This window comes from Phlebotomus argentipes, unplaced genomic scaffold (genome assembly GCF_947086385.1).
Source record: "Phlebotomus argentipes unplaced genomic scaffold, Phlebotomus argentipes genome assembly contig_5, whole genome shotgun sequence".
Lineage (NCBI taxonomy): Eukaryota > Metazoa > Arthropoda > Insecta > Diptera > Psychodidae > Phlebotomus > Phlebotomus argentipes.
Genome location: NW_026776165.1, coordinates 11,005,219 through 11,031,437, shown reverse-complemented (window position 1 = coordinate 11,031,437; position 26,219 = coordinate 11,005,219). Strand labels below are relative to the sequence as shown.

The 26,219-nt window shown below is 49.7% G+C and overlaps 8 protein-coding genes across 9 annotated transcripts; 6 read left to right on the top strand and 2 right to left on the bottom strand.

Moving 5' to 3' along the window:
* Positions 1–987: 987 nt before the first annotated feature.
* LOC132265624 (tubulin beta-1 chain) lies at positions 988–7,336 on the top strand. The gene is made up of 3 exons (XM_059766358.1): positions 988–1,137; positions 5,309–5,718; positions 6,165–7,336. The coding sequence occupies exons 1-3, from the start codon at positions 1,081–1,083 to the stop codon at positions 7,039–7,041; spliced, it is 1,344 nt and encodes a 447-aa protein (XP_059622341.1). The 5' UTR covers positions 988–1,080; the 3' UTR covers positions 7,042–7,336.
* Positions 7,337–9,613: 2,277 nt separating this feature from the next.
* On the top strand, positions 9,614–11,196 carry LOC132265625 (acetyl-CoA acetyltransferase, mitochondrial). The gene is made up of 3 exons (XM_059766359.1): positions 9,614–9,777; positions 9,833–10,250; positions 10,313–11,196. The coding sequence occupies exons 1-3, from the start codon at positions 9,751–9,753 to the stop codon at positions 11,101–11,103; spliced, it is 1,236 nt and encodes a 411-aa protein (XP_059622342.1). The 5' UTR covers positions 9,614–9,750; the 3' UTR covers positions 11,104–11,196.
* Positions 11,196–11,698, top strand: LOC132265629 (glutaredoxin-like protein C5orf63 homolog). The gene has a single exon (XM_059766362.1). The coding sequence runs from the start codon at positions 11,196–11,198 to the stop codon at positions 11,493–11,495; it is 300 nt and encodes a 99-aa protein (XP_059622345.1). The 3' UTR covers positions 11,496–11,698.
* A 655-nt stretch (positions 11,699–12,353) lies between these two features.
* LOC132265622 (inositol-3-phosphate synthase) lies at positions 12,354–16,645 on the top strand. The gene is made up of 4 exons (XM_059766356.1): positions 12,354–12,604; positions 14,418–15,623; positions 15,687–15,887; positions 15,956–16,645. Exons 1-4 carry the CDS (start codon positions 12,488–12,490, stop codon positions 16,037–16,039), a joined length of 1,608 nt encoding a protein of 535 aa, XP_059622339.1. The 5' UTR covers positions 12,354–12,487; the 3' UTR covers positions 16,040–16,645.
* Positions 16,639–17,867, bottom strand: LOC132265626 (transmembrane protein 177). Its single transcript, XM_059766360.1, has 2 exons — positions 17,511–17,867; positions 16,639–17,447 (listed from the first exon to the last, which is right to left on the bottom strand). The coding sequence occupies exons 1-2, from the start codon at positions 17,648–17,650 to the stop codon at positions 16,658–16,660; spliced, it is 930 nt and encodes a 309-aa protein (XP_059622343.1). The 5' UTR covers positions 17,651–17,867; the 3' UTR covers positions 16,639–16,657.
* A 223-nt stretch (positions 17,868–18,090) lies between these two features.
* Positions 18,091–20,108, top strand: LOC132265621 (dnaJ homolog subfamily C member 11). The gene is made up of 4 exons (XM_059766355.1): positions 18,091–18,274; positions 18,338–19,347; positions 19,406–19,938; positions 19,998–20,108. Exons 1-4 carry the CDS (start codon positions 18,197–18,199, stop codon positions 20,015–20,017), a joined length of 1,641 nt encoding a protein of 546 aa, XP_059622338.1. The 5' UTR covers positions 18,091–18,196; the 3' UTR covers positions 20,018–20,108.
* Positions 20,087–22,742, bottom strand: LOC132265618 (histone acetyltransferase KAT2A). The gene is made up of 2 exons (XM_059766351.1): positions 20,271–22,742; positions 20,087–20,200 (listed from the first exon to the last, which is right to left on the bottom strand). The coding sequence occupies exons 1-2, from the start codon at positions 22,691–22,693 to the stop codon at positions 20,134–20,136; spliced, it is 2,490 nt and encodes an 829-aa protein (XP_059622334.1). The 5' UTR covers positions 22,694–22,742; the 3' UTR covers positions 20,087–20,133.
* A 63-nt stretch (positions 22,743–22,805) lies between these two features.
* LOC132265619 (zinc finger CCCH domain-containing protein 18) lies at positions 22,806–26,201 on the top strand. 2 transcript variants are annotated; one of them, XM_059766353.1, is made up of 4 exons: positions 22,806–22,921; positions 23,591–25,301; positions 25,368–25,703; positions 25,831–26,201. In XM_059766353.1, exons 2-4 carry the CDS (start codon positions 23,600–23,602, stop codon positions 25,959–25,961), a joined length of 2,169 nt encoding a protein of 722 aa, XP_059622336.1. In that variant the 5' UTR covers positions 22,806–22,921; positions 23,591–23,599; the 3' UTR covers positions 25,962–26,201. The 2 variants fall into 2 exon arrangements, with proteins under 2 accessions (XP_059622336.1, XP_059622335.1); XM_059766352.1 differs by having other exon boundaries at positions 22,817–23,262.
* The last annotated feature ends 18 nt before the right edge of the window (positions 26,202–26,219 follow it).

The following is a 26,219-nucleotide window of genomic DNA, read 5'->3' as shown; positions in this document are numbered from 1 at the left end:
GCGACGGGGATTCGATGCAGACTCGCTATCTCGAAGGGAATTCATTTGAACTGCTCAGTCTCATAACAAAATATTAAGAATTGGACTTTTCTTTACAATTTGATGCAATCGATAAAATACATTGAAGTACTCATCCAATTTGAACCAATTGGAACTGTTCTACTCGTCCTACTTCCATAAATAATTATAATCTGCAGAATCTTCAAAACGATTCTAACATTTTTTAAATCATTTAATTCCACTTTCACAAATGTATAAAATATTTGGTTGCTCTTGATAAACACATATTTCATCACTCACCTGCAAAGGGTTAATTGAGACTCTCAATTATCTCAAACCCACCTTTTTCTTGCTCTTTTGCATGCTAATCCAGACCATGTGGATGTTTTCCTTGTGTTGCACTGCCAGATGAATCACAAATCTCTTGAAGACCCATTAAATCTTCTTCGCACATGAATTCTGCATTGATCCTCGCGCAGCCAATCAATTCTGCCATACGCAATGCACGAGGAAATCATGCTGAAGTCATTAAATGCGGATGTTTTTGTGATTAAATATTCTACTCAGTGTTTTGGGGGAAAATTCGACCGTTTCGCCCACAAGAAGGAGCGTTGCCACTTTTCAAACTCACAGCATAATGACAGCATAGTCGCGTTGCCACTTTTCGCCGCTGCGCATGCGCGCTGGAGTGCCGGTGGGTGTGTCGACTGGCGTTTGAGGGGAAATGCCGTGGGAGAGAAAAGTGCACGAAATACGACAAAATATTGCCATTTTCCTATAGGAATTGCCTAAAATGCCTAGAATAATTCTTATATGAGCATTTTCCACTATCTGCAGATGTTTTTTCACGGGAAATATCCCCGAAATCTTATGTTGATGGCGCCAGTTGTTCCGCCTGGGGAAGTGTCTCCCGCCATGCCGCAGTGGTGGGGGTTCCGAACACGGCGATGCAATAAAAGCCCGTGCCGATTGAGACGCGGCACAATTTTCGTGAGTCTGTTGAATTGTGCTGTTGGAGATTTTGTCGTGCTCTGCGAGTTTTCATTTGAAGTGAAGGAAAAAAGCCCCAAATAAGCAAACATGAGGGAAATTGTGCATATTCAAGCTGGACAGTGCGGCAACCAGATTGGAGCCAAGGTGAGTCCTTTTTCACGCCATTTTTCTTCCCTTTCCGGATATTCTGGAGCCTACGTGGAACTCCCACTGCATTACGTGATGTGGCTATAAATGGATTTTACTCACGGCGGCTGTAAAAAGTGATATTGAACGGGAATTTATCGATAAGGGAGTCGCGAAGCCGGCATTTTGGCCGCATCATACGGCTTTTCATTGTGAAATTCCCTTACATTTGCCGCACCAAATCTACCCACTTATCTTGACAATTTTCACCACATTTCCACTCAAATTTACTCTAATCGTGTGGGTTTATCGATTTTCGGTGGTATTGTAGTGAAATTGTAGGAATTCGATGAGAAAATTGGGTGTGAAAATTGTGAAAAAATGTGATTGCCGATGCCAGCGCCATCTGCCTCATCAAACTTCCCAGCGTCATCGCATCGGCCGTTATGAGCGACTTTTCCGTTGGAAGTTCGCTGCCAAGCGCCAGTCGTCTGAGGATATGTCCTCAAAAAAGCCTTTCTTTGTGTCCTCAATTATGCTCCCCAAGTGTCGGAAGAAAGGGTAACTGGTGGGAAAATCGATTTATTAGCCTATAATGCGGTGGAAATAGGCCTACTTGACTTGTCAGAACTGGGATTCCAATGTTGAACGAGTGAGTTTCTGCTGAGACTCTTGCCAGCTTCGCCTCTTGCTCAATCAATAGCAATATCTGTGTGCCTTGACTGTTTCTCGGCTGCCTTCTCATCTCTTTTCCTCCTTCGCGACCCGCAATGGTTCTTTTCTCTTGCGCAAGTCTCTGAGCTTTTTGGAGAGCGAAGCAGGACACGCAGGAGTGCGAGAGAGATGGCGCGATGCGGAGGAAATGGCAGATGGTCAAATGGATGGATTCTCGCAGCGCTTCACTTCACTCTCTCGCTCTCCCGTCAATTTCCATGTTAATTGAGTGGCTCATAATTGATCTCTCGCTCTGATGATTCACTCTTTCGCTCTCTCCATCCCCCTCTAAACGCCTATTCTGCGGCCCAAGACGAACAGAGACAGCTGGTTGATTTCCAGAGGAGGCTCAGATTTTTACAGTTAATTCAATACTTAAATTCATCATAATTCAAGGCATTTTTCCTCATTTTTTGCCGTGTCGCACAAATGAGAAAAATCACTCAATTGAGGAAAGAGAGAGAGAGAGATAGAGAGAGAGAGAGATAGAGAGAGAGAGAGAAGTTGGCCAGGTACTGTTAAAAAAAATCTCTCAACATTGTTCCACTTGAAATTAATTGCCTTGATTTTTCGATGCATTCCTAGAAAGGTGAGAAGTGGCAATAAAAAGTCGGGAATTCGCTCCATAAGATGAACACACACACACCGACATTTTGGGAAAATGGTGAAGGAGAGAAAGAAAAGAAAGTCTCTCAAATGGTGGTTTATCGACCTCACATGCGCGCCTTCTTCGTCTCTTCTCTCTTGTTTGATCGACACACCAAAGATTGCAGATGGAGTGACATTGGCGGCTGATCAAATATTTGATACGGAATGTTGTCCTATAATCTTACCATAAAACGGGGTGATAAACGCTTTCTCGCCATAGGGCTTATCTGTGGCTTTGGATTGTCATTAACAGGCATTTAGGAGGTGTTAAAGTCATTTGTAAAGGTTTCCAAATTACCTGAAGATTTTCCAAACATCTCGCCAATTGGATTTAGTCTGAAGTCATCAGCACTTTGGAAGCTCAAGAACCCAATGAAGTTGCTAGATTTCTAGTTAAATCTAACATTTTTCACAAATTTACATGTTTTAGATTGGTTTTATCCACATTTTTCCTGTTTTTCCTGTGTTAAAGAATAAAAGACTATCAAATGATCGTAATTTATGGTCTAAGTTCTGCTCAGAGTTAACAATCTTGTCCTGTTTTTGAGGTTTCTACATTTCTAAGGCTTCCAACTTTTGAATTATTGTTAATTACAATTCTGAATTGCACTTCACTACAAAACTAACTTCAAATCTATCTTTAATTGAATCTTGAATACTTTGTCCGGAGATTGAGAGATTAGAATTCTGTAAATTCAGTCGAAAATCTTGTATTTAACACCCTGAATTTTACTAATAAATTGTCTAAATATTCCAACCTTGTCACATAATGTTTCTTCTGTGCATTTGGAAGATTTTCCTCTCTCAATTCGCGACCATTTTGATCTTCTCACTGCCTTTGAGAGTTGGGATGATAAAGTCGTTCGTCTGGATTCTAAGGCAACCTGTTAGCACTTAAAGTCGTCTCGCTAGATTAATATTTATCATGAAATTATGCAATGGAGTTGATTAAACAATAAAGTTTGGCCACATTTCGCGGTGGTGTGAAGAAGAGCGGAGCCTCAATGACCGGTCAAGTGGATGATTTTGGAAAGGTAAACCTCATCAGAATGATGATCTTATTGGCTGAAAATAGATTTGGCGAGAGAAGAGAATCTCTTCACGTGATTCTAAGACATTTTCCAGCAGTCCGCGAAAGTGTTGAGATTGTGAGTCGAGGCTTTTTGTATTTGTGGCGGATGATGTCATTTCTCGCCTGTGCGTTCGCATTTGCATAAGAGAGCTTTTTCATTTATTATTTTTATTGAGAATTCAAGTCACAGCGTCAATTGTGTGTGCTTCTGATTCATGCTCGCGCGAGCTGCCTTCGAGTTTTGACTCTCGTGGGCGCTGAGAAATGAGCGGATATTTGATGGTTAATAATCCGCAACAGAAAACTCATCCAGAGGCAAATAGAAAAATGATCGAATGACAATTTTCCACAATGTTGGCGGCGTGTGTGTGTGTGTTCGTGTGCGTTTGTCTCTGACTGGAGTTGTGTTTAGTAAAGCGTGACCAATTTTAGTATAGAAGACAAGCACTGTGGCGGCCCCACTCCAAGGCAAGAAAAAGACGGCAAAAGCCTCCGTGGCGCGCTGAGGAGTATGAAGAAAAAAAAAATGTTTCGAGCCAAATAAGGTGAAGAGCATTGAGCGCACCTTCGCGAGACTGGAACACAACAACACTGTGTTGGAGATCTTTTTTTGCGCTCTCAAAGTCTGCCTGAGAATCAGCCAAAAGGTCTTCAGGCTTTTTGCACACCTTTGACGAAAGGCGAGAGAAAGAGAGAGAAGAAAGTCGTGTCACCAAAAAGAATGTCAATGAACGCCGCCAACATTTGGCCAAGAAGTAAAATCATCATCTCTTAAGTTGTTGCCGCGCACAAGGGATCATTTGTATTGTTAGTTTTCTCAGCGTGTGTGAAAGAAGAAAGTGGTAAAGAAAGGAATTGATTGGGAAAATTGTGAATTTTAACAACATTGAATTTTTAGGTGGAAATTATCAAATATTTTCTTCTTTTCTATTTTCTCAATACTTGAAGTCTCAGCGGAGAAAGAAATCTTACATTCTCTCTCTCTCTCTCTCCTTTGGCAATCGTGAAATGTAATGTTTGCTGCCACGCTGAGAAAATGGTGCTGCTTTAGAATGGGAGTGAACGGTCGCGCAAAGAGAAATTTCTTGTTCAGCCTTTTTTTGTGCTTTTTCAAGTCTTCTCAAAATGCTCCATAAAGTCTTGAATTGTGTGTTGCGAGAGTGGGTGGCGGAGTTCTTTTTTTTGGCATCGTGAGGTTGAAATATTCATGTGGCGCGAGTGGTGTGGTTTTCTCAATGAATTTCTGTATGAATTAGTGGTATGAGAGAGAGAGAGAGGGAGAGAGACTGAGGTAGATAAAAAATGTAACACCACGGCCAGGGTTTGATGATGATGATGATGAATTTCTCCTCGATTTCGCCAAGTTCAAAGTGAAGACGGTCTTTTATTTTCAACGTCTTCGCTTCGCTGCGCGTGATTTATGATTGTGTGGCAATTATTGAGTACTTAGGTTGATTAATCAAGTTGTCGTGATTGAAAATTTTATCATTTTCGACTCTCTTCGAATGTGATTTGAATGCTTTTTCCCTTCTCTCTCTCATTCCCTGTGTGTGTGTGTTTATGAGTCATGCAAGGGGTGGAATTTTTAAGCGCACGAAATCAATCGATGGCTGATAAACAAACTCTAAATGAAAAGGAATAAGTGGAAGAAGAGCGGGGGTTTTTGTTTGAAGGTTGAGGGTAGAATCGAACAAACACTGTCAATCAAACACACACGCGAATTACAGCGACTATTTCTGCCTTGTGTATTTGCAGTTCTGGGAGATCATCTCCGATGAACACGGCATCGACGCCACTGGTGCTTACCACGGAGACTCTGATCTGCAGCTTGAGCGCATCAATGTGTACTACAATGAGGCTTCGGGCGGCAAATACGTGCCGCGCGCCGTGCTGGTGGATCTCGAGCCTGGCACGATGGATTCTGTGCGCTCAGGGCCGTTCGGTCAGATCTTCAGGCCGGACAACTTTGTGTTCGGCCAGTCTGGCGCCGGCAACAACTGGGCCAAAGGACACTACACCGAGGGCGCTGAGCTCGTGGACTCCGTGCTGGATGTGGTGAGGAAGGAGGCGGAGTCCTGCGACTGCCTGCAGGGATTCCAGCTCACGCACTCGCTGGGCGGCGGCACTGGCTCTGGCATGGGAACGCTTCTGATCTCAAAAATTAGGTGAGTGTAATTAGAGGCCACGAAAATTACACGGGCAATTAGTATTATGGAGAATCAGAGCAATTCTTGGTAGAATTATGTCTTTACTGCAATACAGTGGTCGTAAAGTGGCGCTTTAATGAGCTGTTTCTTAGTTGTACAGACCTCTATTTTGTGGCCTGTATGTTAATTGTTAATAGTAAAATCAGAAGCTTCTTCGCGCTGAAGAATAGACAAAGGAAAGACTATGGAATTGTTTATAGAACTTCTATTACTGTCTCTTGAATGGGAGTTTTTCTGGATTCTTTACTTTCATTTCTCGAAACAGACGCAAAAATGTGCGACATTCTGTAATTTATCACAAGATAGTTTATGATTCTCTTAATTTTTCCCCCGAAATTCTCACGAGACATGTGAGATTTTGCCTGATTTTGTGCCTAACGATCCGTGCCTATCTGCCCTTCCAGGGAGGAATATCCCGACCGCATCATGAACACCTACTCAGTGGTGCCCTCGCCGAAGGTGTCGGACACCGTGGTGGAGCCCTACAATGCCACGCTGTCTGTGCATCAGTTGGTGGAGAACACAGATGAGACGTACTGCATTGACAATGAGGCGCTGTACGACATCTGCTTCAGGACACTGAAGCTCACGACGCCCACGTACGGTGATCTGAACCACCTTGTGTCGCTCACGATGAGCGGCGTGACCACTTGCCTGCGATTCCCCGGTCAGCTGAATGCTGATCTCAGGAAGTTGGCCGTGAACATGGTGCCGTTCCCACGTCTGCACTTCTTCATGCCCGGCTTCGCGCCACTCACGAGCCGCGGCAGTCAGCAATACCGCGCGCTGACCGTGCCCGAGCTCACGCAGCAGATGTTCGATGCCAAGAACATGATGGCTGCGTGCGACCCGCGCCACGGACGCTACCTGACGGTGGCGGCGGTCTTCCGCGGGCGCATGAGCATGAAGGAGGTGGATGAGCAGATGCTGAACATCCAGAACAAGAACAGCAGCTACTTCGTGGAGTGGATCCCGAACAATGTGAAGACCGCCGTGTGTGACATCCCGCCTCGTGGCCTGAAGATGTCCGCCACGTTCATTGGCAACTCCACCGCCATCCAGGAGCTGTTCAAGCGCATCTCCGAGCAGTTCACGGCCATGTTCAGGCGCAAGGCTTTCTTGCACTGGTACACCGGCGAGGGCATGGACGAGATGGAGTTCACAGAGGCGGAGAGCAACATGAACGACCTGGTGTCTGAGTATCAGCAATATCAGGAGGCTACGGCCGACGAGGATGCTGAGTTCGATGAGGAGCAGGAGGCGGAAGTTGAGGAGAACTAAGCGCGCGCGCTCTCTCAATTTGTAAGATTATGAAGATGATGTGTTTGTCGAATAATTCCTCTGCAACTCAATAAATTTTGCCTCTTTTTTCGATAAAAAAAAATGTCATATGAAAGAGAAAAAGATAAATTATCCAGTGGTTGAGATACAACAAAAAATAAGGAGATTTTGAAGAAAACAAAAATCCTTCACTGCCCACGAATAGCATTAAGGCTTGAACTTCCCATTCCCACAATTGATTTTTTGTACGACTTATCCGAGAAAAATGATAAATAGATTCGTGAGCTTTCTGTTACATCCCTTCGAGGTTTTACTTTGTCCCGCTGATGATGGATTTGGTTTGCGCGTTGAGTAGAATTTAAGGCATAATTGTCGCTGAGCCGCTTCCGAGTCGAATTGATGTAACAGAGAAATGGTGAAATAAAGGTCTCAAGTCAAATGTGTGTGGTCTTTCTGCTTCACGGTAATTAAACCAACGTTTGTTGACCCGCTTTTCCGTCGCGCGTGGCCTCAATGACTTATCGATTCTCCCGCGCCTGGCCGAAATTTTTTGGGGGGTGAAATCTTGGCTGCTTTCCCGTCGCCTGGCGACTCGGCGACAACACTCTGACTCATGACAAAATCAATCGCCGAAGGCTTTTCCCCTGGGAATCTCGCCATCTGCGTGTCCTCAAAACGACTCTCTGCATGGCATTGAAAAGTCTCCGGCCCTGAAGAGGCTCTCCGCAGTCCTCTCGTGAGTTATTAACAACTCCACCTGTGGAGCGGGCGATTTTCAGGGTGTGGCTCTCATGAAAACTGCCCGCTTTTCACCTCAATCGTCGCCTCGCTGCCCGCGAGTGGCTCTTAGGCTAATTGAAGCATTCCTCCCACGCCACAATTTGCCTACAAAAAATGACAAAAACCACTCCAATTTCACTGGGATAAATAATTCGGTGCGAAAGCGGGAAGATGGATTTGGCAGTCGGAATCAATTTTCCTCTCAGGATGTTGTGAGTCATCGCGCGAGGCGCTTTTCCTCCCTCCAGGAGTCACAGTCGACAGCATGACTCAGGCGATGAGTCATCCAGGATGACTCAGGTCGTCTCCTTTCTCCCCATAGGCCGACTGAAGGGAGGCTCGTCGCCGAGGGGTTGCGCAAATCACATTCAAAGGACTTTCGAGGAAGTTGAGTGAGTTTTCGATTTGGTTTTCAGCACGATTCTCGACATAATGAATCCTTCATCACTAGGGATTATTCTGGAATTAATAAAGTTTTATTGCATTTCACACACTGAGAAACAGAAGGTGAATAGCATTAAAACATGGATTTTTTCTCTTGTTGCTGCGCTGAGAGCTCAGAAACAACATTGAAATTGAAGAGTTAGCACGATCTTTCTAACTAAGAATGTTTCACGATCCTCACGATTTACTATCGCAGTACTGATAAATTTCATCAGTTTCACTTTGAAAATGGACTGTGTAACAGTGTCCTCGAGCGGACGCTTCTGTTTCTTCTTGCTCTTGATCCTTCAGACTATTGGTAAATTTACTTGTGGCAGTTTTCACTGAAAAAATCAGTGATTTTCTTTGCTTTCTACTATTTCTACAGTGTTCTCTTTGGCGATGCCAATACCACAAAATTGGGAAATTTGGGAAAGACTCCCAGATGCTCTGGAACGTTCGTATGTTGTTAACACTATTACTTACGGAGTTTCTGGTAATATAATTGTAGTTTCTTTGGAATTCACATACTTCAATGCGTAATTTGTATATATTATTTTTATAGATTTGGCTCGTAGGCTTGTTGAATTCAGTTCTCGGGTTGCTTGATGGAAGTGACAAATAACTTTCCAAATGACTAGACTGGATTCCTAAGATAACGACGAGAGCCTTAAGGAATTGTAAAATTCCACATATATAAATATATTGCTGAAAAACCAGCATTGGATGGATTCAAATTAGAAAATATTTCACATCTTTCCAATATAATCGAGCTTCTCATTTATGCTGCCTTGCGATAAAATCCAAAATCCCTCCGCTTTCCTATTTTGAGCAGCGACACAGTCTCACCCTCGCCAGCAGAAGTGGGGTGGCTCTGCACGATGCCATTCCACTGCAAATGAGTCACCATTGAGCACGCAAAACCCCTCCTCACTTCCGTGTTTGGGGGCTTTTTGGCACAATTCCCTCGGCGAGGCGGAGGGAGGAAAATTGTTGAATGTCCTTTGCATCGATCCGCTGATTTCCCTTCTGGAACACTCGCTCTTATCCTGTGAAAGCAAGACGTTTTCGTTAGAATTTCTCAAATTAAGATACTGCGAATCTTGGCTAGGCTATTTGACGAAAAAGTGTCTCAACTAAGACACTTAACTGGTTTCATCTGTTGCGCAATGGCGCGAGTTTTCCAATTTGAACACTCGCATTGACACCATGATTCTCACTAAATTTCAGACGCTCTCGATGAGAATGGACAAGGAAAATTCACTTACACTCCATAGAATTGCTGGGAAATGATAAATGATGTCTAGTGGCGGAGGAATGGTGGAAAATTTCTGTATAACACGGTTTATCACCTGATCGCCGGTCAACGTTGGCAACCCTGCTCAGCGGTCCGGAGGTCTTGTCACTGTGCCTTCCACATTTTCTTGCTTTTCCCCCGTTTTTCCTCATTTTCACTCCGTGTCAGCACATTAGAAAGTGGTCGTAGTCACTTCCTGTCCACTCCCAATGGCCATGTCACTGAGAATGTCAAAGGTGAGTTGGCTGTTGTGTAATCAAATTCCAGTCTCAAGAGGCGCTACTCTTGCAGCTCTTCCCGTCTGGGAGGCGCTTCTTCAGCACCAAGCTGAATGACGTGGTGATCGTGGCGGCCACGAGGACGCCTATGGGCAGCTTCCAGAGCGCCCTGGCTCCGCTGAGCGCCAGCCAGCTGGGCGCGCAGGCGATCGAGGACGCCGTGAAGAAGGCGGGAATCGCTAAGGAGGACGTCGGGGAGGTGATTATGGGCAATGTTGTGAGCGCCGGCATGGGACAGGCACCGGCCAGGCAGGCGGCAATCTTCGCCGGGCTGCCCAAGTCCACCATCTGCACGACAGTGAACAAGGTGTGCTCGTCCGGGCTGAAGAGTGTGATGATGGCCTCGCAGACGCTCGCCCTGGGCCAGGCGGAGGTCATCGTGGCCGGCGGGATGGAGTCCATGTCCAACGTGCCGTTCTACATGAAGCGAGGTAGCTTGCAAGGTCACTGTTACGTAATGCGAGAGAGATTTAAGTGTCTCTTCTCATTCCAGGCGACACTCCGTACGGAGGCATTAAGCTGACGGACGGCATCGTGCACGATGGCCTGTGGGACGTCTACAACCAGTTCCACATGGGCAACTGCGCAGAGAACACAGCCAAGAAGATGGGCATCACGCGCCAGGATCAAGACGACTATGCCATCAGCAGCTACAAGCGTTCCGCCGACGCCTGGGCAGGGAAGCTTCTGGATGCCGAGATCACGCCTGTGCGCGTGCCACAGAAGAGGGGCAAGGAGCCCCTGGTGGTGACGGAGGATGAGGAGTTCAGGCGCGTGAACTTCGACAAGTTCGGGAAGCTGGCCACGGTCTTCCAGCGCGACGGCGGCACCGTGACGGCTGGCAATGCGTCCACGCTGAACGACGGCGGAGCAGCGCTGGTGCTGATGACCGCCGAGGCGGCGGAGCGATTCAAGTGCAAGCCTCTGGCCAGAGTCGTGGGCTACCAGGACGCCGAGACTGATCCCATTGACTTCCCCATCGCGCCGGCGCTGGCGGTGCCGAAGCTGCTGGCCAAGACGGGCGTGCGCAAGGAGGACGTGGCCATGTGGGAGATCAACGAGGCCTTTTCCGTGGTGGTCGTGGCCAACATCCGCAAGATGGACGTGGATCCGGCCAAGGTGAACGTGCACGGCGGCGCAGTGTCCCTGGGCCATCCCATCGGCATGTCCGGCGCCCGGATCGTGACACACCTGGCACACGCCCTGAAGCCCGGTCAGCTGGGATGCGCGTCAATTTGCAACGGAGGAGGCGGCGCCTCGTCGCTGCTCGTGGAGAAGCTGTAAGAAAGCACCTCTGAAGTCTGACAATTCATGCATTTACCCCGCTGGTGGGGAAGTTGTTGCCGTTTTCTATACCATATAAAGTCGCATAAAGGATGAGAAGGGTGTTTCCCTGGTCTTGCAGGAGACACTCGCACCGCGGAAAGCCCACTGTGACGCTCTTCTCCACCGAGGCGTGCACTCTGTGTCATGATGTCGTGCAGGAATTGCAACCCTTCCAGGAGAGAATCGAGCTGGAGGTTGTGGATATTGGCCGGAAGGAGAATGTGAGATTCCTGCGGCTGTACAGATACGATATCCCTGTGATCTTCCTCAATGGGGAGTTTATCAGCGAACATAGACTGAATTTGCAGCTCTTCCGGCGGAAACTGGAAGAGTTTGAGCTCTATGAGTGAAGGTAAATGCCAATAAATCCATGTTCTCTTATCAGGAATCACTGTTTTCTTATCAGAAAGCGTGATTTCGCAAGCTTTTCCACGCCACTTAGCGAAGACAAGCACTTCTAAGACGATTTCCATTAAGAGATCTTCTCTTAAAAATAAGACCATGTGAAGATCATTCAAACGAAATGGATAAACCTTTGCTCTAATCAACTTAAGCAGAGTTGGGATTATGAGGGTTAAATTGAACAGAGAAAGACTCGATTTTACACTTAACTTGATTGATCATAATTTTATGTATTCAAATCCAGCGCATTTAGCGATGGTTGAACAAACTTCAAATGTTCTAAATTATCGGCATCTTAAGTAAAATTTCGTAATCTCTTATACTTGTGACTCAATTTCTCAACACTGACTTCTTCGATCGTTTAGTAAAAGGAATTTGTGATGAGAAATTTCAGCTCCTCAAGAGCTATCAACGTCCTCTTTACGCGGCACTCTTCAGCCCTTGACTGCACTCATTACCTCTTCATTATGTCTTCACAGTTGAGGCTCTCTTGACCCGAATCCCTGCTGGCAGCAGGTAATTTTTGCCTCACTTTCGTGGCTTCCTCTGTATGGCTAACGATGGCCGAGAATGCCGCCCCGAAAGAGGTGTAAATCGCTCTCAAACGATATATTAATTCATGAATTAATTTAATGATTCTCCAGCGAAGAAGCCAACATTAGAATAAATTAAATCACCAGTGCATCTCAAGTGCCCGAGCGCGCCTTTAAGATTAAAGGAGCGCTTCTTGTGTCTCCTTCCTCTCTGATTTTCGTCTCTTTCGCAGGGCAGTTGCGGTGCCGATGGCCAAGTCGTGCGTCGCCGCCTCAGTTGGTGCTTCACATCAGTGCTGTTCGCACGCAAATCCCAAGCGCTCTCGAGCTTCAAAGCTTTTCTTGTCCGTCAGGCAATCTCTCAGCGAGGAATTCCGGTGACTTAACGCGCGAGGTGCAGTGGAAAGATGGCCAGCAGTCTTGTGGTATCGTCGCCGAGAGTCAAGTACACAGATGAATATATTGAGGCGTCGTACGACTACAGCAATTCCACCGTCAATCGTCTCTCCGATGGCACGATTCAGGTGAGAATCGCTTGATTTGTGGGAGCGGCATTCCTGAGTGTCCTCAGGTGTTCATCGATATTTACGCGTGGGGATGATGAGAAAAATATCCCCTATCGATTTACTGACAAGGACGAGGACGCTCTGGATGGTTCGCCTTGTTCGCTGTGAATCGCGCATGCCTAGCACTAGTGGCACATCTTGGTAATTGCCAGACACTTTGAATTATCCACAAAAATTCACGAATAACTCTTGATATTTGCTGAAAAGTATTATTGAATGAGTAACTAAACTCAGTAGATAATTACTAGATTGCATTCAAACACCTGTCACTCTGACAGGTAACTTTAAAAGCTGATATCTTACCGCTTTCCCAACTAATTTCTTACATTGGTGGTTCAATTCAAAGAGTTCTTCAAGCTCTTTACCTTTCTCAAAGTCACATCGATGCTTTATCTTCATGCCTTATCGTTGTGATTCCTTGTGCCTTTAGCACACTCACTCAGCGACATATTCTCGAATATTCCTCTCTGATGGGGTGGTATTTTTTGCGAGTGCATCGCGTGAGCACGCGTGCGCCCAGTCGACAGTTCTCCTATAGAACTTTCCTCCCATCCGCCGGCGGAAGTGTTCATGCTTTTGGCGGAAATTCACGCTCTCGCTCTCTCTCTTAAAATCAACCTTGAACTTGATTTCTGCATCCTCTCAATCTGCTCCCAAAATCGTGTGCTGTTTCGCTCTGCTGAAAGGCGGAGAGGAAAGAGGGGAAAACGCGTGGCCAATGAACGATATCAGGTGATGCAAGATTTGTGTGGTGTTGTGTGAAAATTCTCACCTCATTCTCTAATGCCGTGAGATTTGTCGCGATTTTTGCTGAGTATGGCAAAAAGGCGCCGAGAATCATACGATTGCCTATCGATTTTCCCATGTTGAGCGCTATTAATAGAGCACACGAGAACTTGTTCTTCTGGACAGTGTTTTCCTGGCCACTTGCATCATCATCACAATGAAGGCACACTCATGAATGCTTTATCATGGAAAAATGCGCGATAATTGCGCCAGGAAGGAGTGTCAAGTTCAAGAGAGAAATAGAAAGAGCCTCAGAGCTGTGAGGAGTGAAGATTGAGGATGAGGATTTGGCGGCAGAAGGAAGTGTGTGATAAAAAAGAGTTGTGAGCGTGATTTTTTTTTTAAGAAACCTCTGCGATTAGATAAGCGCCTTCGCCGGTTGATCACCTTCCGCCTGGTCGCAGACGAAATCACGCGAGAAGTTGAGCGAGTCAGAGACCGGCTTTTGCCACGTGCTTCCGCGCTTTGTCGGCTGTTATCTGACCACTGAAGTCGCATTTGAGAGTCAAAGAATTCGAGCGCACTTGAGGAGGCGAAGGTGCATTTGCCTTGAGTGGGAAGTTAACACTAGATTTGCCTGGAAGCATTCTTCTCTTAAACCTGACTTAGATATGATTTTGAGCAGTAAAAAGGTCGTTCTTGAAGACATGAATCATCTGCCGTGTATTTCTTATGATAACACTGTAAAAGTGATATCAAATGACTCAACATTTCGTATGGAATATTCAGGAAAAATTCTTCAAATAACCAATGAAAGCGCAAATAATAATGTAAAGATTCGCCTTTATTTAAGCAATTATTACTCAAGTGTTTCTGGATTGACAACCAAAACAGTTTACATCTTCATAATCTTCATTTCATTTACATTTTTCAAAAATATTCTCAATTCTGCCTGTAAACAATTTGAGGGACTCTAGAGCCTAAGAAGATTCACAGATTTGTGGTGAATTCAGTGTTAATGGTTTGGAACTTGGCTTCTCCGCAGGTCGAGCCGCAGGAGACTTCGCTGAAGATCCGCACGGAGCGCCGCGTGCCGCGCCTGGGAGTGATGCTGGTCGGCTGGGGAGGAAACAACGGATCCACGCTGACGGCCGCGCTGGAGGCGAACCGCCGGAAGCTGGTGTGGCGCACGAAGAACGGCGAGCAGGCGGCCAATTGGTTTGGCTCCATCACGCAGGCGTCGACCGTGCTGCTGGGCACTGATCAGCACGGCCAGGACGCCTACATCCCCATGAACCGCATCCTGCCCATGGTTGATCCCGATGACATCGTGATTGACGGCTGGGACATCAGCTCGCTGAATCTGGGCGAGGCGATGAGGCGCGCCAAGGTGCTGGACGTGGCTCTGCAGGATCAAGTGTACAAGCAGATGTGCCTGTTCAAGCCGCGCCCCGCCATCTACGATCCGGACTTCATTGCGGCCAACCAGAGCGACAGGGCGGACAATGTGATCGAGGGCACGCGCTACGAGCAGTACCAGCGCGTGCGCGAGGACATCCGGCAGTTTCGTCACGCCACGGGCGTCGAGGAGGTGATCGTGCTGTGGACGGCCAACACTGAGCGCTTTGCTGACGTGGCGCAGGGCCTGAACGGCACGGCGGAGGAACTGGAGCGCAGCCTGAAGGCGAATAAGAGTGAGATCTCGCCATCGACGATATTCGCCATGGCCAGCATCGCCGAGGGCTGCACGTACATCAACGGCTCGCCGCAGAACACCTTCGTGCCGGGCCTGCTGGAGCTGGCGGAGCGCCAGGGCGTGTTCATCGCCGGCGATGACTTCAAGTCCGGCCAGACGAAGCTCAAGTCCGTGCTGGTGGACTTCCTGGTTGGCGCTGGCATCAAGCCCGTGTCGATTGTGAGCTACAATCATCTGGGCAACAACGACGGCTTCAACTTGTCGGCGCCGCAGCAGTTCCGCTCCAAGGAGATCTCCAAGAGCAACGTGGTGGACGACATGGTGGGCTCCAACGACATCCTGTACGCCAAGGACGAGCATCCCGACCACACGGTGGTCATCAAGTACGTGCCGTACGTGGGCGACAGCAAGCGCGCGCTGGACGAGTACACGAGCCAGATCATGATGGGCGGCCACAACACACTGGTCATCCACAACACCTGCGAGGACAGCCTCCTGGCGGCGCCACTCATCCTCGACCTGGTCGTCCTGGCCGAACTCTGCTCCCGGATAAAGGTCAGTCAAGCAGTGCCTCTCTAGTCTAGAGCTGCCACTCTAGTGCCCATTTCCCGATTGCAGGTGAAGAGAAACGAGGCGAACGCGCAGTTCGTGCCCTTCAGATCCGTTCTGTCGCTGCTGAGCTACCTATGCAAGGCGCCGCTGGTGCCCAGGAATACTCCGGTGGTGAACTCACTCTTCAGGCAGCGCGCAGCCATTGAGAACCTGCTGCGAGCCTGCGTGGCTCTGCCGCCCAACTCTCACATGGCTCTCGAGCATCGGGTGAGTGTCTGACGGCAAAAGTCCGCAGCACAAGCACAATCCTAATCCCCACGCCTATGTCTTTTCAGTTCAACTTGGACGACAATGCGGAACCGCCGCGAAAGAGGCTAAAGGCGACGAATGGCGTCGTGGCGAATGGCAGACAGAATTGAGGGTGTTTTTGCCATCGACAAACTCAGAATATCTTCATTTCAGAATTTTTGTGAATTTTGCACACTTTTTTTTCATTCTTTAGAATTGACGCATTGTAAATATTGATAATTGTTTCAATGTTTTATTGCGAAGAGAGAGAAGATATATTTATCACTAGTTATGTCCACGTGACTGATGGAAAAGAGCGGCGGCAGAATTTGAGAAATTGAGGTTGATTTTTATATTTTGTTCAGTCAAGTAAATAGGATTTCTTTTGACGAATTTGCCTGAAGTGCAACCCAAATGAACTGATCTTGATGAAAAGTAGTCTTTTGTGAGACATAGGATTAAATCACGTAGAGACTGTAGTTGGTAATTAATGTAGAAATGATGCTTAAGGTGTCCTTTTACCCCCACAGGAAAAACAAGAAACAACTTTTCGACCTTTTCGATAGTATTTTGTGCAAGGCGAGTTTGCAAGTCGAGAGATAAATCGATATGTGTGCCAAATGGCAAAGAAAGAGACGGAAGAATATGTAAAAATCCACTGATTTATCAACTACAACCAGCATATTTTGACCGCATGATGGAATTTTAGTCAATAAAGGATAACAAAACTACAATAATTTCTTTACCTTCTACTGTGCAATTTCCTCCTTCGGCTGCTGGAATTCCTTTAGTTTCTGCTCTAACATGGCTTTTCGGATCGTGAAAGGGAAGCTCTTGGTCCTCACGACGTACCAAATATCGCCCTCGTTCGTGTAGTAGTTCTTCTGTGTGATTCCGCGCAGAGCCTTGTTCTTGTTCATCAGCTTCCCGTAGAAGCGCGCGCCGGCGTCCGCGACTTCTGGACCGAGGCTGCCCAGGGCTTCGTCTGCGGCGCCCTCGTAGTACACATTCGTGGAGTCCTTGATGAATGCCCACATACCAAAGCCGAAGAAGGACACCAGGCAGTAGATCACGCCGCGGAAGATGAACGGTCTCGTCAGCGTTTGCAGCTTGCGATTGATAAAGTAGCCCAAAGCGTACACGCCCAGAATTGATCCCGAGGCATAGGAGGCGTTCAGCAGCTTTTGGTGACTGGACGTCATGAGAATCGAGTGCGCCATGCCATAGATCTGCTCATCTTCCTTCAGGATTAGCGATTCCGCCAGCAATTTTCCATCCTCTGAGTTCCAATTCACGGATTTCGTCTGCAATTTCACATTGGTCCGATCGATCTCTGGCTCTGAGCTGTAGAAGTAGTTGAAGGGGATTCCAATTAGGGCTCCGTAGTGGGATTTTGTGGTGCCGGCTTGGAATAGATCGAATCCGAATGAGCAGAAGGGCTTCAAGAGCTTCACTTCCCGATCTTTCAGCGGCAGAAGCCGACAAGCCTTGTCGAAGCGGTCCAATATCTTCTCTGGCAGTTTGGTCTCCTTGCCACATCTGGAAGAAGAGGAAAATGCATTAGAAAAAGGGGCTCAAGAGGTGGAATTCTTGGACTCTCACTCATAGCATGTCATGAAGTCCTTGTAGCGACTCAGGAGCAATGTATGCGGCGCATAGTAAGCACAAAAGGTAAGAATAGCCGCTCCAGTAGCTCCACGATACGCCCAGACAACTTTATTTTTCATAAAACCCTTAAACATCTCGCCGGCAGTGCGGAAAAACCTCCTTAACCTTCAAATGAAGTGAGATCAGCACACCGACACTTTTACCGTACGATTCTCTCAAAATTCTACGAGATCTCGTAGAGAATCACTTTATATACTCTTAGTGATGACTAGAATACCAAACAGTTGGGGAATTTCCTGAGAAAATGCACTTTTTCACAGATGTTTTCCTTTTGTAGTGCAGAGCTGTTAACTCTCAGCGCTGGTGTCGCAAAGTGGATATTTCCTAAAGAACCCAAAGCCTTTTAGAATAATAAAATACCACTAAAGAGTCACTTTTTGTACTCTTAATAATTGCGGTTTTTAATTGAGAATTTACACATGGCTTTTGAGTGGCAAAATAATTTTTTGCTCATGTTTTTTTGGAAAAACACCCAAATGTGTTGCACAAAACATCCAGATGCGGCGCTGGCGGCGGTTTGAGGGTGTATTTTGCAAAATATAGTGTGGAATTGTGAGGTTAGATTACTGCCGATTTCGCAAGACTTTCCAAGATTTCCCGGATTTTCAGCTTTTCCTGTGATGGACGATGACTACGACGAGGAGTTGGGTGCCACGATGGAGGAGGACTACTACACCTTCCTCAATGTGCCGAGAAATGTGCGTGAGAGTGTTATGTAATGCCGAAGATGAAGTGTTTTGCTGAGGCTGGATTTCTTGCAGGCCACGACAGAACAGATAAACACAGCCTATCGGCACCTGAGTCGTATCTATCATCCTGACAAGCATGTGGCGGACGTGCGGAAGAAGATCGAGGCAGAGGCGCTGTTCAATCGCTTGAAGACGGCATACGAAGTGCTGTCTGATCCTCACAAGAGGGCCATCTATGACTCCCTTGGCGTAAAGGGGCTGGAAACAGACGGATGGGAGGTGACACTCCGCCAGAAGACACCCGCGGAGATCCGCGAGGAGTACGAGCGACTGGCGAAGGAGCGTGAGGAACGGGCGCTGCAGCAGAAGACAAATCCCAGAGGGAATGTGACGGTGATGGTGAACGCCACGGAGATTCTCTGTCCGTACTATGATGAGTTCGATGAGAAGCTGCTGCCCACAGTGGAGGTGACGGGTATCAGCATGAGTCAGCAGATAGACGCGCCGCTCACCGTCCGGGACACGGTGACGCTGGCCGGGAGTCTGTCGGCGCAGAAGGGGATTGGGAATGGGGCGGTGTCAGTGACTGGACGACGGCTGCTGAACAAGGGATGGGTGGCGGTGGATGTGTCCGCGGGCAACGGACCCTCTGTGGGTGTCAAGGGCTCCCGGACGCTCAGTCAGAAGGTGTTTGCCAACTTTGGGGGCAGTCTGAATCTGCGCTCCGGTGCCATTGTGCCCACGTTCATGTCCTCCCTGGCGTGTCAACTGAGCAAACACACCGTGGGCTACCTCACGTACAACCTTAGCGGTATGACGCGCTCCATGTCCACCACGGTGGAGCAGAACACGGAGAAGCACCACTTCCAAGTCACCCTGCTGGTGGGCATCCCGCATAGCTACATCTCGGCCGCCTACACGCGCAAGCTGCAGGAGCAGGAGCTGAAGCTGCGCGTGGCCACGAAGCTGGGCACCTTCGGAGTGCTGGCCGAGTATGGCGCGGAGAAGAAGATCTCCAAGTACAGCTCCGTCGTGGCCACAGTGTCTGTGGGCGTTCCCACTGGCGTCACGCTGAAGCTCAAGTGCGTTTTGCCACATTTATTCAGTCAGAGATAATCACATTATTACATTTGTCCACAGATTCACCAGATCCACGCAGACCTTCATCTTCCCGATCCACTTGAGCGAAGAGATCATCCCGGCTGCCGTCTTCTACGCCACCGTGACGCCGCTGTGCGTGTTCTTCGTGCTGAAGCGGCTCGTGATTGAGCCGATGAACGACGAAAAGCGCCAGCGGCGGATCGACAAGACCAAAGAAGTCAACCGGGAGCGCATGGCGGCCAAGAAGAAAGAGGCTGAGTCGTCAATTGACCTCATGTCGGCCACTTTCGAGCGCATCCGCGACGACGAGACGAAGACGCACGGCCTGATCATCGACAGGGCGACTTACGGGCGCGTGCGAGCTGAAAACGAGGAGCGCTTCGACGTCACGGTGCCACTGCAGTGCCTGGTGAAGAGTGGACAGTTGAAACTGCACGCCACGCCCAAGAGCGAGCTGCCCGGATTCTACGATCCGTGCGTGGGCGAGGAGAAGACACTGAGGATCAGGTGCACATATCGCGAAACGAGTCACAGCATCGAGATCTCGGACAACGAATCACTTCAGCTACCAGGTGAGTGAGCTTCCAGCACTATTAGGCATCTTCTCCACTCACCAGGATATACTTTGCAGGAACGCTGCTGGCCAACTAAAGTGTCGCACTTTCCTGCTTGTGCATAAATAGTTGGAGAAAAAAACATCCAGATTTGGGGGCTTTTAGAGTACAATATACGATCGTTGGTGAGTCTAGTTCGGCACTGAGCGGCTTTTATTTGTCCCACAGCCCAATCTCCTTCATCTTGGTCTGGAAGTAGCGCTCCAGCGTGTTGGCGCACCTGCAAGGACAAGAGACGCGCGAGTGGTTAGCTATTTGGGGGCGGATTCCCGGGAATTCGCAGCACTGACCTGTAGTATTCAGTCTCTGGGGAGTTGTAGAAGCGGCAGTTGGTGAAGATGCGCGCCATGTCAGCCATGAAGAGGCGCCTGGTGACATAGTAGCCGCGCTTGAGGCGATCGCCCATGGTCTTGAGGTCCATGGGGTACTTGATGTGGTCGTAGTAGTCGGGCACGTCCACGACACTGACGGGCTTCTGGAAGGGCCAGGCGGCTGAGTGTTGGCGCACAGTCATCAGCACCGTGGTCAGCGTCTGTGCCAGCTTGTCCGGATCGGCGGACTCTTCGAGTGGTCGCGCCTGGCGCTGAGCGCGCGCGATGGGCCGCCAGCCGACCTCACGCAGGCCAGGGATGGACTCCACGGGAATGCTGCGCACGCCCTCCTTGAAGCACGTGAGCCCCGGATGGATTTTCTGCACCTCCTGCTGACGCTGCGCAATCAGCTCCTTCACGATGTCCTTCTGGCGGCGGATGACGCTGCTGAACTGCGTGTAGACGATGCCCGAATGCAACTCGCAGTGCATCAGCGTGGCGCCCTCGTACTCTTTGATGTAGCCGGCGTAGATGGGGCGCGCCACCTTGATGTCCTTGGAGAAGCCCTGCTTCTTGAAGTAGCCGATGGCGAACTGGTCGGCGTATGTGAGGAAATGCTTGATGCCCTGCTGGATACTGTAGTCCTTGAGGTGGTTCATCAGGTGCGTGCCGTAGCCCTTCACCTGCTTGTCGCCCGTCACGGCGCAGAACACGATCTCCGTGAAACCCTGCGTGCCGAACGTGCGGAAGCAGATGCCGCCGATCGGGCGGCCCTCCTCGACCAGCGCCAGCGTTTTGTGTTTCGGGTCGAACACCAGCTGGCTGATGTAGTCGCGCGGCATATCAGGCAGTTGATGCGCGAAGACACTGTGCAGGCCCAGCAGCCACAGCATCGACTGCTTGCTGACCGGATGGCTCAGCGAGTTGCCCACGATGTGCAGCTCAATCTCGCCGCGGCTCTCTTTCGTCTTGGCCGCCTCGTCGCGCGGCGCGTTCACGGGAAACACCACTTCGCTGTTGCGGCTGTTCTTGCTCCCGCTGAGGTACCGGATGGCGAGCAGAATCGCGTCGTTGCTCAAGTCCTCCACGTCGCTGGAGTACTTGTACTTCTTCGCCTGTGAGTTGTCTGGCATCTTGCGCCCCGCCGAGTAGCTCGGCAAGCCGGTGGCCTCGTGCACCCTCTTGGCGTTGGCCGTGCGCTGCAACAGCAACGACACGGCCGGTTTGTAGCTGGGGTCCCAGATGGGCGACTCCTCATTGATCACCTCGTGCTTGAGGGCGTCCAGGAACTTGGGCATCTGCGTGAGCAGCATGCGCTTTTCCACGGGCATCCGGTCCTTCTCCGTGCGACACTTCACCAGCAGCTGCTGGCTCACGAACTGAAACACGGCCTTGAGCAGCGTCCGTCCGAACGCCACGCTGGTCTCGTAGTGCGGCAGGGAGTTGCAGAACGCCGGCACGTGGCAGAACATGAGCCAGCGCGTGTAGTTGATCTTATACGTGGACGCGTCCTCGTGACTGAGATCACGGCCGCGCACACTCGGCGCCTCGAAGTTCCAGTGATTTAGGCAGTTGAGGAACGTCCTGGCCACTTCGGACATGGTCTGGAATTCGCCCTGGCTGAGGTGGTGGAACTTGAAGAACACGAAGTTCGTGATGGCTTTGAAGATGCTCGGAGATTCGAAGGGCGGGTCGCCGAGGGGCCCCCGGATCACGGGCTGCTGCCGCGTGAGGATGCACTGGCGGAGGAGCCTGAAGAGATAGTAGTACACCTTCTTCGTGTCCGCGTCCTCCTCCCTGGACATGCTCATGAAGAGGTTCTCCACGTCAATGATCGTGTTCAGCAGCCCGTTCAGTTGCTCGTCCTCGAGCTCGTGCTGGTGTCGCAGGTGCAACTCCAGCGAGTGCTTGCAGTACGTGTTGCGGCACTCGTCCGTGGGCTTGGGGCAGAAGGTCGTCTCCACGTCGCGATGGCGATTCTCCTCGGGCATCTTCCAGCCAGTGCAGCGACACGTCTCGAGCTGGCAGGCGCTGTACATGGACAGCTTGGCCAGCTTCTGCTGCTTGGGCAGCTGCGACACGATCCGCTTGCGCTGCATGATCTTCTGCAGGCTCGTCTGACGCGTGATTTCGGTCGTGGGCGCCGTCTGAGTGCCCCTGGAGGGATGCGGGACACTCGTGGACGTGCCCGAGGATTCGTGCGATTGCGGTGAGGGCGGCTCCTCCTTCGGCACCACGCCGAACTGCCCAGCACTGAATTCCTCAGTCATTTTTCCTACTTTTCCACCAATTTTATCAATTTTTACACAGCTTGTTTTGCAAAAATGCACTGTTTTGATCAGGCTTTGACGTTTCCCGAACTTTCGCCTCTCTCGCCAACTGAGCATCTGAGCGTAGGACATTCAGTGGAACCTTCCGATCGTTGGAATCCAAACATGGAGTGATTCTCTATAGGGTTCTCGCCTCGCGTCCGGCTGTCAAATTGCTTTCGGCTTTCGAGCAACTTTCGTAGTCAGTTGCCATTACGCAGCATCGTGAGCAAGTCGCAGAAAAAGGCTGAAATTGGTAGCATAAGACACTCAATCCAGCCGTGGTAGATCCCTTAAATACCGGTGGATACGATCAAAGTTGTAAGAGTATTGAAAAAGTTGTCTAATTTACCATATTTCTATCCCAAAACAACAAAAGTATGTTTTCTCTCCAAAGCACCTCCACAAATGACAGTCTCACAAAGTGAAAGAAAAAGTATAATTTTCCCACATTTTCAATGATTATCCGGCCAAATTGCCGGCTGTAGGCCAAAGTTGAGTGGGCGATGTTTAATGAAAATGTAATATTGTGGTGAGAAAATGAGTTGGAAAGTAGGTGATAAAAATTGTGACATTCGCGATTTTCAGTTGATTCTCTGAGTTTTACATGAAAAAGTCCAATTAGTTTTTGTAGTTATCGCCTCAATAGATGTGATATGCAGGTAATAAGGATGGTGGCTATGGATACAACATGGTAAAATGCAATTTTTAGTGTCTCTCACCCGAGCAAGCTTTGTTCCCGGTGTCCATCTTTGATGACATCGAAGCGTCTCCCTATTTACCGGGGTTTTCCGGGAGATTTGCCACATCAATGTGCTTCGGCGACATCCTGTCTATCCCGTGAAGGCACTGAGAACCTCACCAGAGTCCTTGCGGCCGGGAAAATTGGGAATAATTGGGAGAAAATTGTTACGAGACAGCATAACCTCACTTTTATCTTTTTCTTCTTCAACTCGACTAATTTCCCTGTTTGGGGCCCAATTTTTCCAGTGAATCACCATGGACAGCGATGAGGAGTCTGCCCCTGGTTCGCCAACATCGAATAGTCCGTCATCGCCGCGCGAGAACGCCTCAAATTCTGACGGCAGCGATTCATCCGATTCGGAGTCCAACGCTTCGGCTCCGGAGGAGAATCTCAAGACGCCCAACAGTCCGGACGCTGTCTCTCGAGATCAGTCCTCCTCGGACAGCTCTTCGTCCAATGATTCCTTCAGGGCCACCTCTCCGGCGGCCGCAGCGTCGCGGGAAGCGTCGCAGGATGTCTCTCAAGATGGTCCGGAACCGCAACAGCAAGACTCTCCGCAGGAGGCGCCGACGGAGGAGCTCAGTGACAGTGTGAAAGAGGCGGAGGAGGAGAAGGAGATGCCTGTGGAGGAGAAGAAGGGCTTCGATTTGGCGCATGAGGATCTGAGCGATGTAAGCGACGTGGACAGTGAGTCATCCCTGAGTGGGAACAACCTGCCGCAGTGGGAAGAGTCTCCGCCACGGCGAAAGGATGGCGAGAGTGACGGTGTGAAGGTGACAGATTTGAGAGAGAAGCTAAATGCGCGGAAGAAGGGTGATGAGGAGTTCGTGGCGACGAATGGGACAAAGTACGGCGAGGAGAAGAAGAATGACGAGGACGCTCTGGATTTCGAGGCGGAGGACGGAGAGTGTCCGGACGAGAGCAAGGAGGTGGCGCCGAAGAAGGAGGAGGAGAGCGAGGCGAAGGCGAAGGAGGCAGATGAGGAGTTGGAGGAGGGCGAAGTGACAGATGACGACGAGAGGAGACCGGAGGAGACGGAGCCGAAGCCCGTGTGTCGCTTCTACGCCCGCGGGCAGTGCACGTGGGGCGTGAGCTGCAGGTTTCTGCATCCCGGCGTCACGGACAAGGGCAACTACACCATGTTCGATATGGTCCGGCCCATTGCGGGCGGCCAGACGGGCATGGGCGGCGGCTATGACTACCGCGAGCGCCCCAAGGCGCACATTCCATCGTCCCATCACGCGCCGGTGATCGGGATGGGCCTGCCGGCGATGCTGCCGCGCCCCTCGCCACTGGCGGAAACGCCGGGCGGTGGCGAGAGTCCATGGGAGCGTGGCCTGAGGACGGCCAAGGAGATGCTGAGGAAAGCTAATAAGCGTAAGGAGCAGGATCTCGACTTCGAAGACAAGAAGATGAACTTGTCCACGGGTCAGGAGGACATCGATCGCGATTACTACAGCGTTGACAAGGCGGGTTCGCCGGATGTGTCGCCGCCGGCGCCCTTCGCTAGGGCGGAACGCTACAGTCCGCCGCCCAAGTTTCCGCAGCGCAAGCACTACATGGAGGAGGACGCGTTCGGGCGGACGCAGCGATATCGAGAGCTGCCGCCGCACAGGATGCCGCAGTACGAGGATGAGAGGCGCGTGAGACCCGTGCGCGAGGTGATTGTGCAGCGCTCAGAGCCGGCGCGCGACGACGAGTGGAGCGATCCGTGGATGAGGTCCAAGTCGCCGAGCCGGGGCGGCGGCGAGAAGGTGCGCGGCGAGCGCGAGAGGGAGAACAGGAGTTGGAGCAGCAAGAGCTACAGCAGCTCGTCGTCGTCGCAGTCGGACAGCAGCTCGGAGAGCAGCCGATCCAAGTCGCCGCCAGTGTACAAGAAGCGGGAGAAGAAGGCCCGATCCGGACGCACGAGCAAGGGCAGGGAGTCGCAGAAGAGATACTCTCAGAGTGCAGAAAGTGAGTCTCTTTGGCTGTCGCCTTCACCGTGTCAATTTGACTACAAATGTTGTGTTTCCTTTGCAGAGCGCTACCCTTACGGCCGACAGACCGACGGACGCGCTCATTCGCCCGTGGTGGCGTCCAATAAGCGCGCTCTGGAGCGCATCAATGCTTCGCAGCATCCGCTGAAGCGCCGAAAGTCGTCCCCATCGGCGAAGGAGGCGCGAAAGTTTGACAGGAAAGCTTCACGACGCTCGCGATCCTCATCGAGCGGATCGTCGGATTCCTCGGGATCGGACAGTGAGTCGTCGGCCTCCAGTTCCACAGATGACAGCTCGCGTTCGGCGCGCAAGAAGGCAGCCGGCGGACATCCCACAGCGATTCGCCACAAGACTACGACAGAGCGTCCAGCGAAACAAGGTGAGTTCCTGGCCATTCATCTCATTACTGAGAAAAAAATCGGTCTAAAACTAAGTCTATTTCGGCATTTATCCAAGATAAATTCAGTTGAGTGCACACTTCCTAACCACCTTTTTCCTCATTTCAGCTGAGCCCAAGGAGCCGGCGTCGACACCCATTGCGGCTACCAAGAAGACAACTCGTCGCGAGGAGTTGCTGAAGCAACTTAAGGCCGTCGAGGACGCAATTGCTAGAAAGCGTTCCAAGATTTCATCGTAAATCCAGCAAAGATTAGCCGAGAGAGAGAGATTGTATTACAAATGACTTTTACTCTCGAGTTCACTCCACACATTTTCCCGTTTTTCGTTTTGCAATCCCTTTTCCTCCCGTGGTTTGCCTGGACGTGAGAATTTTTTTTATAGTAATGGCGCAAGTGAAAATTAGAGATGAAAACAATTAATTATAAGGCAAAGTATAAAATTATTTTAAGATAATTTAGAGAGACACAGAATATAAGAAAATTTGAATTATGAGAAG

Bases quoted from the DNA above. Each gene is read 5' to 3' on its own strand.
- LOC132265624 (XM_059766358.1), top strand. From the start codon at position 1,081: ATGAGGGAAATTGTGCATATTCAAGCTGGACAGTGCGGCAACCAGATT. The intron at 1,138-5,308 runs GTGAGTCCTTTT...GTGTATTTGCAG, and splicing joins GCAACCAGATTGGAGCCAAG to TTCTGGGAGATCATCTCCGA. The intron at 5,719-6,164 runs GTGAGTGTAATT...CTGCCCTTCCAG, and splicing joins CTTCTGATCTCAAAAATTAG to GGAGGAATATCCCGACCGCA.
- LOC132265625 (XM_059766359.1), top strand. From the start codon at position 9,751: ATGGCCATGTCACTGAGAATGTCAAAG. The intron at 9,778-9,832 runs GTGAGTTGGCTG...CTACTCTTGCAG, and splicing joins TGTCACTGAGAATGTCAAAG to CTCTTCCCGTCTGGGAGGCG. The intron at 10,251-10,312 runs GTAGCTTGCAAG...TTCTCATTCCAG, and splicing joins GCCGTTCTACATGAAGCGAG to GCGACACTCCGTACGGAGGC.
- LOC132265629 (XM_059766362.1), top strand. From the start codon at position 11,196: ATGAGAAGGGTGTTTCCCTGGTCTTGCAGGAGACACTCGCACCGCGGA.
- LOC132265622 (XM_059766356.1), top strand. From the start codon at position 12,488: ATGGCCAGCAGTCTTGTGGTATCGTCGCCGAGAGTCAAGTACACAGAT. The intron at 15,624-15,686 runs GTCAGTCAAGCA...TCCCGATTGCAG, and splicing joins AACTCTGCTCCCGGATAAAG to GTGAAGAGAAACGAGGCGAA. The intron at 15,888-15,955 runs GTGAGTGTCTGA...ATGTCTTTTCAG, and splicing joins ACATGGCTCTCGAGCATCGG to TTCAACTTGGACGACAATGC.
- LOC132265626 (XM_059766360.1), bottom strand. From the start codon at position 17,650: ATGTTTAAGGGTTTTATGAAAAATAAAGTTGTCTGGGCGTATCGTGGA. The intron at 17,448-17,510 runs GTGAGAGTCCAA...CTCTTCTTCCAG, and splicing joins GACTTCATGACATGCTATGA to ATGTGGCAAGGAGACCAAAC.
- LOC132265621 (XM_059766355.1), top strand. From the start codon at position 18,197: ATGGACGATGACTACGACGAGGAGTTGGGTGCCACGATGGAGGAGGAC. The intron at 19,348-19,405 runs GTGCGTTTTGCC...ATTTGTCCACAG, and splicing joins GGCGTCACGCTGAAGCTCAA to ATTCACCAGATCCACGCAGA. The intron at 19,939-19,997 runs GTGAGTGAGCTT...TATACTTTGCAG, and splicing joins CGAATCACTTCAGCTACCAG to GAACGCTGCTGGCCAACTAA.
- LOC132265618 (XM_059766351.1), bottom strand. From the start codon at position 22,693: ATGTCCTACGCTCAGATGCTCAGTTGGCGAGAGAGGCGAAAGTTCGGG. The intron at 20,201-20,270 runs GTCAGTGCTGCG...TTGTCCTTGCAG, and splicing joins CCAGAGACTGAATACTACAG to GTGCGCCAACACGCTGGAGC.
- LOC132265619 (XM_059766353.1), top strand. From the start codon at position 23,600: ATGGACAGCGATGAGGAGTCTGCCCCTGGTTCGCCAACATCGAATAGT. The intron at 25,302-25,367 runs GTGAGTCTCTTT...TTTCCTTTGCAG, and splicing joins ATACTCTCAGAGTGCAGAAA to AGCGCTACCCTTACGGCCGA. The intron at 25,704-25,830 runs GTGAGTTCCTGG...TCCTCATTTCAG, and splicing joins AGAGCGTCCAGCGAAACAAG to CTGAGCCCAAGGAGCCGGCG.